The sequence below is a fragment of the Sciurus vulgaris genome (assembly GCF_902686455.1).
Source record: "Sciurus vulgaris genome assembly, chromosome: 9".
Lineage (NCBI taxonomy): Eukaryota > Metazoa > Chordata > Mammalia > Rodentia > Sciuridae > Sciurus > Sciurus vulgaris.
In genome coordinates, this window is record NC_136469.1 from 82,524,711 (window position 1) to 82,537,586 (window position 12,876).

At 33.2% G+C, this 12,876-nt stretch overlaps 1 protein-coding gene across 1 annotated transcript in view; it reads left to right on the forward strand.

The window, feature by feature from the left end:
* Positions 1–12,876, forward strand: part of CNOT6L (CCR4-NOT transcription complex subunit 6 like) — a 90,237-nt gene that overhangs the window by 13,326 nt on the left and 64,035 nt on the right. Inside the window, exons 2-4 of the mRNA XM_079152956.1 lie at positions 4,898–5,019; positions 7,501–7,687; positions 8,935–9,020. Coding sequence (XP_079009082.1) covers positions 4,908–5,019; positions 7,501–7,687; positions 8,935–9,020 — 385 coding nt within the window. The 5' untranslated portion in view covers positions 4,898–4,907. The remainder of the gene's footprint in view (positions 1–4,897; positions 5,020–7,500; positions 7,688–8,934; positions 9,021–12,876) is intronic.

Genomic DNA, 12,876 nt, shown 5'->3' on the forward strand with positions numbered 1-12,876 from the left:
ACTTTGTGGCAGTGTTAGCCATCAGTGATGGAGATTAAAATTATTTACTTTAAGAAGAGTTTATATAGGGACCAAGAAGTAGGAGATAATGAGGTTCCTTGGCAAAGAAGACTGATGATTAGTCCCAAAAATTTTACAGTGGAGTGTCCAAGGGCTGCATAGATGGTACACTAAGGAACAGAGAGTGCCTGGCAGGTTCAAAACAGCTTATAAGTATTTGGGGAACTATGAGAAGTATTTTGCAAAGTATCAATATGGGGTTGAATACTGAGAAGTTGAACAGGTGTTGCTAAGGGACTTTTAGTTTGCTTTGTTATGTAATTAGAATTCCCAGTATAAATCAGGTTGATGATTCTTTGGGAATGTATGTAAGATGTTTTAGAAATTGGAAACTTGGCAAAACTAATCCCAACACTTGCCTTAAGGGCTCAGGGGTGTGGTTTAGTGGTAGAGTACTTGCCTAAAGTACTCTGGGTGAAGCTCTGTGTTTGATCCCCAGTACTGTAAAATACTGTAAAAGTCATGTATCAGTATCTGTATGTATCTATTTACCTACTATCTTATCTATGATATGATATGTCTCATAATCAGTTTGAAAAAAAGATAAGGAAAAGAATTAGCTTCTAGGTTTTCCAAAATAAAGCATTTGCTTCTTCAACAAAAAAATGTTCATTATTCAGTATTTATATCTTGGACTGGCTTATATGAGGTTATTAGAAATCACATTATAAGTGTTACATTTAAATTGCATTTGAATTATTGTTTATCATTTAAATGACACATTTTAAGTTATTTTGAAATAGGGTTTTGTAATATGTTTACAAGGTGAAATGTTGATGCTGTGGACCAGATGGAAAAATAAAGATCAACACAAAGATTCAATTCTGTTAATTCCCTGCATTTGAGTTCTCTAATTTTTAATACCACAATTGAAAACCTGATGTTTGGGGCAATAGTGATCATCAAAACTACAGAACTATCGTCTCTCCTAAATTACTAAATTAACCCAAATGAAAAATGTCTTAACTTACATAAATTCGGTTTAAATGATTAAGGCTTTTGTTTCTGTTGGCATTTTAATCAAATCTGAGAGAGATATCTGACTCCAAATATGTCCTTATTAATATTATTTTGTTTTACCATACTTGACTTGTGGACTCAGACCCTAATATAATAATGCTGAGTATTTCAGTACACCTCTCACTAGTATATAGTTATTGTCATGTCGACATAAACTCTGTAAATACTCCTCAGACCTCCAAAATATTAGTTAAATGGATTTAATAGATACCTGTTGACTATTTCATCCAGCAAAAGCTGAATTTATTTTCTTCTCAGCTGCTCATGGAACCTTCTTCAAAACGGATCATATTTTCCTTATCCAAAACAGACTATATTAAGCCACAAAGCAACTCTTAGCAAATATAAAAAGCTAATATAATTCCTTGCATCTTATCAGATCATAATGGAATGAAATTATCAGTCAACACTAAGAAAAACTACAGAAACTATATAGACAACATGGCGATTGAATAATATACTTTCAATTGATGAATGAGTCATAGAAGTAGTGGGGGGAGAAATTTAAAAGATTTTGAAATCGAACCAGAATAGTGACACAACATATCAGAACCTGTGGACACTATCAAAGCTGTTCTAAGAGGAAAGTTTATAGCCCTGAGTGCCTACATAAGAAAGTCAGATGGACCCTAAATAACCAATTGATGCATCTCAAGACTCTAGAAAAACAAGAACTAACCAATTCTAAAACCAGTAGAAGGAAGGAAATAAGACCAGAGCTGAAATGAAATAGAGAATAAAAAATAAAAATAAAAAGAATGGCGAAACAAAGAGTTGGTTCTTTAATAAAATAAACAATTGGATAATCCTTAGCCAAACTAACCAAAAGAAAAAGAGGATAGACTCAATAAAGTTAGAGATGAAAAAGGTGATATCACCACAGATATTAGAAATCCAGAGGATCATTAGGGATTACTCTGAAAGTTTCTGCTCCAATAAATTGGAAAATCTAGAAGAAATGCATATATTCCTAGACATATAACCTACCAAAATTAAACCAAGAGAATATAGAAAACCTAAAGAGGTCAGTAACAAGCAATGAGATTGAAGTAGCAATAAAAAACCTTCTAACAAAGAAAAACCTGGAATCAGATGACTATTCAGCTGAATTCTACCCAGACTTTTAAGAAAGAACTAGTGTCAGTGCTCTTCAATTTATTCCACAAAAGGGGTGGAACACTTTCAGATTCCTTTTGTGCAGCCAGTCTCACCCTGATACTAAACAAGATAAGGACACATTAAGGAAGTTAAACTACAGATCAATATCCCCACAAGCATTATGTTTTAAGTCAGCTGTTTTGCTGCTTTGACTAAAAGAATCTGACCAGCACAATTGTAGAGAAGAAAAGGTTTATTTGAGGGCTCGTGGTTTTAGAGGTCTTAGTCCATAGAAGGCTGGCTCCATTCCTCGGGGCTTGCAGTGAGGCAGAACATCCTGGCAGAAGAGCATGGCAGAGGGAAGCAGCTCATATCATCAGGAAGCAAAGAGAGAGACTCCACTCAGATACGAAATATATACCCCATAGCCATACCCCAATTTTCACCTCTGCCAGCCTTACTGTATGTACCCTGGCAGTTAATTCCATCAGGGATTAATTCACTGATTGGGTTAAGACTCTTAAAACCCCAAATTTCTCCTCTGACCCTTTCTGCATTGTCTCACATGAGCTTTTGAGGGACAACCTCACATCTAAACCATAACACATTAGATGTAAAAATCATTAATAAAATATTAGCCAGTCATATTCAGAAACATATTAAGAAGATTATACATTGTGACCAAATTGGTTTCATTTCAGGGATGCAAGGATGGTTTAACATACATGTCAATGAATATAATTCACCACATGAATAGAATTAAGGACAAAAACCATCACATTGCCATTTCAGCAGATGCAGCAAAAGCCTTCAACAAAATTCAATATGATAAAAATATGAAAGAAACTAGGAATGGAAGGCACTTAACTCAACATCAGAATGTCTACATGTGACAAACTGAAAACCAGCATTATGGTGAATGGAGAAAAATTGAAAGCATTTTCTCTAAAATCAGGAGCAAGACCAGGATGCCCCCTCACCATGCCTATTCAGTATAGTATTAGAAATTCTAGCTAGGGTAATTAGGCAAGGGAAGGAAATACAAATAGGAAAGGATATTAACAGGGAAGAAAAAAGACAAATTATTATTATTGGTGAATTTTATTTGACCCTACATTTGGAATATCCAAAAAACTCCACCTTTAGTCTGTCAGAGCCAATAAATTCAGAAAAATAGCAAAACACAAACTCAACATACAAAAATCAATAGCTTTCCCACATACCAATAATGGATTTGCTGAAAAAGAAATCAGGAAAACAATCATATTCACAAGAGCCTAAAAAATAAAATATCTAGGCATAAATGTAACTAAGGAAATGAAAGACCTCTACAATGAAAATTGTAGAACACTGAAAAAAGACATGGAGAAAGACTTTAGAAAACGAAATGACTTTATATGTTCATGGGTAGGCAGAATTAATATTGTTAAATGATCATAACCAAAAGCAATATAATGATTCACTAAAAATCCTCCTCAAAATAGCATTGTCATTCTTCACAGAACTAGAAAAAAGTGCTAAAATTCATGATGTAATTCTCTTTTCTGTATTCTCTACATGTAACAAATTTTAGGCCACCTGAATGTAAGTCTTCCATTCAGAATATTAAATCTGAATTTTACTTAGAAATAGTCTGAATTCAGACAACACTTGGTTTTGGGTTATATATGTGAAAATAAAAGGAAGGAACCAACTACAAATACATGGCAATTGCAGGTGATAAGCAGGAGTTTAATTAGGCAGAGAACTTGTGTCATTTGCTATTCTTTGTTCGAACTGAAGTGAATTTATTTTCTTCCTTTTACCAAAGCAGTAATTCTTATATTGGACCTCTTGAATAGGTTACTTTTAGGACCATTTGTCATCTGCTTCATATATATCACATTTGAGTAGTGAAGTACTTGGACATCATTGATGATTGTGTTGTGGGTATGAAAAAGACTGCATAATATTAATTTTGATCAAGGTAGCCATGTTTAAAAAAGTAGTCATGTAACTTACCAAGTTGGAAGCTTTTGAAAGAAAGAATTATTAATAATTATCTTAGAACAACAGATGTAAATCAAGACCATCCCAGGCAAACCAAGATAGGTAGTCATCCAAACTAGAATACTTTTGATGGCAAGTATCTGAAAACAACTCAAATTACCTTAGTAAGGGAAGTAGATATTGGCTTTCTCTGTTTTCTAAAATTGTTCTATGGCTGGTGTTCCTTCTAGTTGTTGAATGATTGTCCTCAGTAGTCCTAGCTCTATTCTTCTTTATGATAAGGAGAAGAGAGAAGTCTGCTTTTCTCATAAACAGAGAATGCATTTGAACTAATCTCTGTGTCAAGGGAGTTGTCATGTACTGATCTGGGGGTATCTGAATATCACTGGAAGAAAAAAGACAGAATTGCCTGATTCTCTTAGACTAATTAGTATACTTAGGAAACTGGTTGTATGGTCAGCCTTTCTAGGAAAACAGTGCATCTAAATGAAGGGGAAGGAGTTAGGAAAACAACTGTAATGTTCTTTGTGAAGTTTAGAGTCTTTGCTTGTTTGCATTTTCCCTTAGGTATCTGTTAATGAGTTCCTACAAGAGCCTAACATACTGCAGATGATAAGTTTTCCTTCAAATGAGAATTTGTAGTATAAATGCCTTAGCCTGATAGTGGGAAACTTACCATCTCACTTTCTTTAGAAGACTATAATAATTATTGATGATCTTTTTTTCACAGACTAATAGGGATGCCAAAGGAAAAATATGATCCTCCAGATCCTCGCAGAATTTATACCATCATGTCAGCAGAGGAGGTAGCCAATGGGAAAAAATCTCACTGGGCAGAATTAGAAATCTCGGGTGAGTAGAATCTGAAGCATTTTATTTGGGATATACTAGTACAAATGAATAAGGGTATTGCTATTTTGATTTCTTTATTGTATATTTTTAATTAGATGAACTAACTGAAAATATATAAGAATGCCAAGGTATAATTATTTTTTTAAATGTTACTAAATGTCTTAGTTCCTACCTTCTCTTTGAGATAAATTACCTTGAGCAAGAGTTACCAGGTAGAAATGTGGATATCGAGAGTTTAGATTCTAAGTAAAATCAGGTTCTGTGATAGATTTTGTTTTGATTCTTTCAAAGTAATTTTTGCAAATTAAAATCTTCTCCATCTTCCTGTCATTTAAGTGTTGGCAAAGAAGGAAATCTAGAAGAGTAGCTATCCTAACAAGTACATGATATGTGTTATAGGACTTCAATAAATGTTTGGAATTTGTTAAAATAGAATATGATTCCTAAAAACTCATGGTAAAAACATCAAACTGAAGTACATTCTACAAAATACCTACTACTAAGCCTCAAAATTATTAAGGCCATGAAAAACAAGGAAAGACTGAAAAACTCTCATAAACCAGAGGAGACTTAAGGAGATATGATGACTAAATGCAAAATAGTAGCTGGAGTTGAATCCTGGAACAAAAAGGTGTAAAAAACTGTTGAAATCCAAATAAAATCTAGAGTTTAGTTAACAGTAATGTACCAATTTTGGTTTCCTGGTTTTGCCAAGTTCACCATAGTAATGTAAGATTCAAAAATGAGGACTAAGAAATATAGCTCTCTGTATTATTTTGGTAATTTTTATATAAATCTAAAACTATTACAAAATTAAGTTTAAAAAAATAGGTTATAAGAACTGTTTTTCTTTTATGAACTGCATCGGTGCAGATTATATAGAATGTGATTTTTCCCAGTAGGTTTTTGTTTGGCAGAGTTAAACCCACATTGTAATGTCAGTGGCAAGAATGGCAAGAATTACTTCTACATGTAGCTAAAAGGTAACTGGGTGGATGACAGATTGGCAGTCAAAAGAGTGAATATGAGCAAATCCTAAAAATCCTATTGTGTAAATCCAGGGTTTGTCAGCTGTGGCATATTGACCCATTGGACCAAATAATTGCTTGTGGTGGAGGATCGTTGTATGCATTGTAGGATGCTTAGTAGCATCTCTGACCTCTACCCATTAGAAACTAGTAGTACTCTTAGTTAGGAAAACCATAAATGTCTCCAGACATTGTCATGTCCCCTGGGGAGCAGAATTGCCCTATTTAAACCACTTGGCTAAACCCTGGGTAAAATTGAAATAAGTTTCTTTTTTACCTATAGTCTCTTCACTTGAAAACTTCGTTTCTTAATAAAATGCAAAATTTTAGTTGACATTATATGTTTGATTATAAATAGCTGGAAAGAACCTGGACAGAAGTTAAAAAGTGAATCTACTCTTCAATAGCTATATGAAAACAATATTTCCTCTTTGAAATTTGTGCCTTCTACAATGATAATGAAAAATGATATATAATTAAAATGTCACTTTACTTTTGTAAAAGTATAAAATAAATTATTTTGTATAATTAATACTTATTATAGGTATTATAGGTAAGACAGCATCTCATCTTGTATAAACTGAGGTTAGATGATTTGCCTGGACTTATGTAGCTAATAAATGATAAAAATCAGAACTGTGAGCCAGGTCTTGTGATCTAGTGCATGTTCCACTCTAGGTATCAATTGCTGCTTGGTAGAGCTAGATGTGGAACTGTTTTCTCCAGTATGTTGCACTCAATGCAAAAAATCTTAAATCGGAGTTCTTAATTTCTAATTGCAAGATCAGAAACTGGGGAAGCAGATTCCTTTGGGGATACAGTGGTTTTCCTGATGGCTGATCTAAGGCTGGTTCTAAATGATAGTTTATTCTTGTTTTAAAGTCTGAAGACTAACCTAGGCTTTTGATATGGATAAACCTTGCAGTAAAAATTTTCATGGAGTTTGTGAGAAGTACTTTAGTAAGGAGTCAGACTTGAGAAAAAAAAGTCAAGACTCTTCTACCACAAAAGCTCAGTTCAGCTTTGTTTTAGCCATGAGATCTTACTCCAACATCTTGCCACAACTCATTGAATACACAGAAGGTCTATGGGAAAGAGGGATTGTTATGTGAAAGTGGCATGAAATTAAAGTATGGTTGGGTGTGTTTGGAAGCAGATATTTGACATAAAACACAAAATTAAAATGTCAAAGATAAAATATCTGTGTGGGTAGCTGCTGCTGCCACTTTTAAAAAAAATTTAATAAAAAAAATTTTTTTTGTAGTTGTAGATGGACAGTAGGCCTTTTTTATTTTTATGTGGTGCTAGGGGTTGAACCCAGTGCCTCACGTGTGCTAGGTAAGTGCTGTGCCACAGAGCTACAGCCCCAGCCCCTGCTGTCAACTTTTTAGTCCTTGAGATTCAACCTGTGTGTTGGGCCTGGAGTTTTATGCTTCAATATTTTGCCTTTCAGGTAGAGTGCGGAGCTTAAGTACATCACTTTGGTCATTGACACACTTGACAGCACTGCACCTAAATGACAATTTCCTTAGTCGCATTCCACCTGATATTGCCAAGCTTCATAATCTGGTTTACCTGGATCTGTCATCCAATAAACTCAGAAGTTTACCAGCAGAACTAGGAAACATGGTGTCTCTCAGGTGAGGAAATGCTACAGATGTGACTTATTATATAAAATTCTAAGTTTACTAAATAAAATAGAATAGAATGTTACTCATCTTATAGTGGGATTTCTACATCTTTGTGAAGATCGAATTATATAAACTAAGTGCAGTGCTTGAGTTGGTCTCCATTGGACGTGTCTTTTTCTTCCTTTGTTTTTAAAGGTCCTTATTGAAAGTTTCTTTTGACAGACTTGAAGTGGGGTGAGATTAAAATAGTTAAGTCTCACTTAGGCTCAAATCTGATATGACTAATCAGAAATAATTAGGAAAAATGATTTACTTATAAACAAAATTTTTAGGAACAGAACTCTATTATACAAGATAGTATGTTTGTATTTTATATTACAACTCCTTAAAGGAACCATAAAACCTGGTAAAATGGGTTTATTTCTTCATAGAAAAATTTACAGAATCTTAAGAACTTATATAAATGTTTCTACCTTATCTGCTGAGTAATAATTTTTAAAAATTGCTGTGATGTGTTAAAAATTAAACAAACTTTATTCCTTACCATCCCCTTACTGATTTATTGGTTTCGTCTTTTAGTTTTTTTGGTCATCTACTAAAGATAGTACTCTTTATTTTCTCTATAGTCATCTCAAAATTCATAATCATGAACCTAGATCTTATCTATGTCTTATTATGTATTCCATCCTGTGATTTAATGTTTGTTTTGTCAGTGGTTGTTTATCAGAGTACTTGTCTTTTCATGTTTTCTCTTTGTTTATCTTTTATTTCAATGATACACTAGCTTGTTCTTTATTTATTTTTCATAGTATGTTCACATAGAATTGTAATCAGTTATAAACAGTCATGCAGGTTATTGGCTACTGTGGTTTATTCCTAAAGTTTGTATAAAAAATTTTACTTTTTTTCCTTTTAAATTACATTAGGTTCATGTTGGAAACTAATGATATCTATTAGAAACTAATGATATCATTTTGGGTGAGACAAGAGAGGATGAATTTACTATGAGAATGATGTACAATTCCTACACTTCGGACTTTAATCCATCCTGGGAAATGAGGAAATCACAGAAACACTTAATTGTGGGAGTTGCACATTTTGTAGTGCTTTAATATTACACAGCAGTTTTGGATTAGTATAGGCAAATGCCTTGAATGTAAATATCACTTGTATGTTAGAAAGTTAAGAATGGCAAATGTGGAAACTAATAAAGCCTGGTATATTAAACTGAAACAATTTTTTTTTTCTTGAAACAGGGAATTGCTTTTAAATAACAATCTGTTACGGGTTTTGCCTTATGAACTTGGTCGGCTCTTCCAGCTACAAACTCTAGGTTTGAAAGGTGAGTGGTTTTGTTGTTGTTGTTGTTTGTTTTTTTAAAGATAGTTTTAATACTCAGTAGTAAGGTGTTCTGAGCCCTTAATGACCATTTTGATTATTGTATATTTTAGGTTACTGTATATTTAGGTAGTATCATTTTAATAAAAGTAGTTTTTTGGGTATCAAATTTAGCTTCAAGATTAAACAGTGTAGTGTCATCGTCTTAAACTTGCCGGGAAAATTTTTTTGTTTTGTTTATGTACTTTATCTATCTTTAATTTTGTATAAAGCTATAAAATTATTTAGAGAAGATATTTTTTTTTATTATTGTTATAACTCTTACCACATATTAATTGTAGAGATTGGAGTATCACTGTATGGAGATATTTTAAATTAACACTGTAGTTGTTCCCATTTTTTTTTTTGTTTTTTAAAGAATGACTTTATAGTAGAGTAAACCTTAGTCCAAATGTCTCATGTTTAGCTTTTAATACATAAGTAAAATAATGACACATTGTTTCATTACAAGAGGGAAAACATAATAGTAAGGATTAGCTGTATCTGATTAGTGTAATTATTTTAAATAAAGTATATTAATCAAAAATTTATGCTCCTGAGAGCTTGTATTTTGCTTAGTTGGGGATGAAAGTTATCCTCAATTCATATAAATTATGAAATTTGCATAATTTTATTTTATGTTAAAGCATCTGAAGAATGGTTTAACAGAGGACTAAATATAAATGCACTGTATTAAACATTTTATTCTGTGCTTGTGAGGAATGAACATCAATGTTTTATGAAGTGTTTACTCTTAGATTTTGTTTCCTTTTCTCAAAGATTGAGTCTCCTTGAAAATGATGTTTGTATTTTCTTATATTCTCTAATGTAGCATTACTAATGTTTGAGAATGGAAAGAATACTGATATTATTGGCTAAAATGTAGGCTTCCTCATATATTTTCATAAATTAAACAATTAAATGGATGACTTGAATATCATGCTTTTCATAAGTTTCTCCATAGGATTTTACTAATTTTTTTGTAATATTGAAGTAGAGAGGGGAAATACTTTATCAAAAATATTTTCTGAGGATTAATCCAGGACATTTGAAATTTAGTGGTTGGAACATTTTCTGTTATTTCCTATACTTTAAATCTTATATAAAAGAGTATTGTGCAGCAAGAAGTGGAATGGGGCAAGTGTGTTCCTCTTTAAAGAAACCAATTTTGAAATGGGTTTTTAAAAATAATGTTAGATCATGAAATATGAAATTCACAGCTTCCTATTGATTATAATAAATTATAATTCTTTGTCTTTAGTAACCCTTATTTGTTTTCACATTAATCAGAACAGCTATTTTTTTTTTTCTTAAAGTCTCTTAGACACCAGCTCTATATGTCACAAACCATCTCTGCTTCACCAAGTATAGCTGAACTTTGTTCATGCCTTTTCATTAAACCTCCATTTGTTCTGTGGTATATGTAGATTGAGTAGTGTTTCAGGTTTTGGATTTGAGGGGTGAGTTTGAAGTATGTATACATATATAGTGAGATATCTTGGGAATAAGACCCAAGTTTACCATAAGTCACTTACATTTCGTGTACATCTTATACACATAGTCTGAATAAGATAGTTTTAGTGTGTGTGTGTGTGTGTGTGTGTGTTTCTTTTTTGGGAGAAGTAGTGGAAATTGAACCCAGGGTACTGTACCACTGGGCTATATCCCAAACTATTTAATTTTATTTTTGAGACAGGCTCTTGCTAAGTTGCCATGGCTGGCCTGGAACTTGTGATCCTTCTGCCTCAGCTTCTTGAGTGGTTGGGATTATTGACCTGTGCCACTGTGCCTGGCTTTATATGGTATTTTTATTGCACCTTATTTTTACTGTATCCGTCACATGATGTCAGTTGTGGAACTTTCCACCTATGGCATCCTGTCAGTGTTGAAACATTTTGGATTTTGTAGCATTATCAATTTGTGATTTTCATATTAGGAATACTCAACCTGACTTATATTCAGCCCTTTGAGAATTTGTGTAGTTTTCAGTCAGTGCCACTTCATATTCAGGTGATCCACTATGAAAGAGAAATGTATGTTCAGAAAACAAAAAAACAAAACAAATCTTCCTGCCTTTTAAAAAATTTTAAGATAAAAACCAGGCACCAGGGGTGCATGCCTATAATCCAAGTGACTTGGGAGGTTGAGGTAGGAGGATAACATTTGAGATCAGCCACAGCACCTTAGTGAGGCCCTAACTTAGCGAGACCTTGTCTCAGAATTTAGAATGGACTGGGAATGTGGCTCAGTGGTAAGGCACTTCTGGGTTCAATCCTTAGTACAAAAAAAAAAAAAAAAAAAGTTGATGAAAACAAGAATGTCCCAGTGAAGTGATTGAAGAAATGTTTGTAATGAATTACAGCTTTATATAATTAGGAAGATAAAAGTTGAAATAATTTCTAAATCAAACTTAATAGTCACATTGTGGTACTTATTAGCAAAAAAAAAAAAAGAAAAAAGGAAAAGCAAATGTATCATTTAAAATAGCACTGTGACATCCTTAAAAGAAACAATGAGAATGAATTGCCTCTGCGATTGTCGATTGTCTTTTTGTATTGAAACTTCCAGGGGTGTATTTTCTCTATTTTCTTTTCTTCCTTAGAAATACAGATACTGAACTTTTAATAATGATTTGGATCATCCTGGCTCAACAAACTAATTTTTAGAAATTATATTTTGAGGGGCTGGGGAGATAGATTAGTCAGTAGAGCGCTTGCCTTGTAAGCACAAGGCCCTGGGTTCGATCCCCAGCACCAAAAAAAAAGAAATTATATTTTGAGAACTGGGGAGTGGGTAGTGGGTAGGTTGTTTGAGCAATTCAGATACGAATGATAATCCAGTAAGTTGGAAGTGTTTTCTTCAAGTCATTTCAATAAAAGTCTAAATGTGTTAATTTGACGGGAAATGAGTAAGTAAAAGCAATTCTCATACGATTGTTATAATTTTAGAATCCATGTCCTGAAATTCAGGGCAATATTTTCTCAGATGTATGGGTCAGTGGGATGTCCTTGGGCACTTAATATTGTGGTCCCAAATTAGAAAAATATGTGGGACCGCAATAGTTTTTAAAATTTCTAGCTTATCTCCCTTAAAATAAAATAGACCATGTCAGTGAATGACTTTCTTTAATTGTGTAAATTTGATTTATTCATGAAATATAAGATGGTAAAAGCTTACATTCAACACTAGGAAGCCAGGCATGGGGGGGCGCTTGCCTGTAATCCCAGCAGCTTGGGACGCTGAGGCAGTACGATGGCGAGTTCAAAGTCAGCCTCAGTAATTTAGCAAGGCCCTAAGTAACTTAGCAAGACCCTGTCTCTAAATAAAATATTCAAAAGGGCTGGGGATGTGGTTCAGTGGTTAAGCACCCCTGGGTTTAATAACCAGGACCAAAAAAGAAACAACAAAACACTCGAAAAATGTAATTATATTACAAATTTAGGAGGCAAAGCATTATTACTGTGCCTATGTGAACTTCTGGAAGTCAAAAAGAAAAAGCTTTATTCTATGATATTATATCCTGAAGTTCATATGAGGGTATAAAAATGATTCTAATAGTGCAGATTCTAACGATTCTTAGTTACCGTTTTTTACCTTTCTGATTTGGCTAATTAAAAAGTTTGATAGAATAGTTTTATTGGTGAGATTTTTAGGGAGATATATAGGTTTATAGGCATAATTACAGATCCCATACACTTTTTTTTTTTTTGGTGGCACTGGGGATTGAAGCCAGGGACCTTTTAGCAAAAAGGACCCCAGTCCTTTTTTGTTTTTTATTTGTAGATATGGTCTCCATAAGTTAGTGAGGCATGTTTGGAATT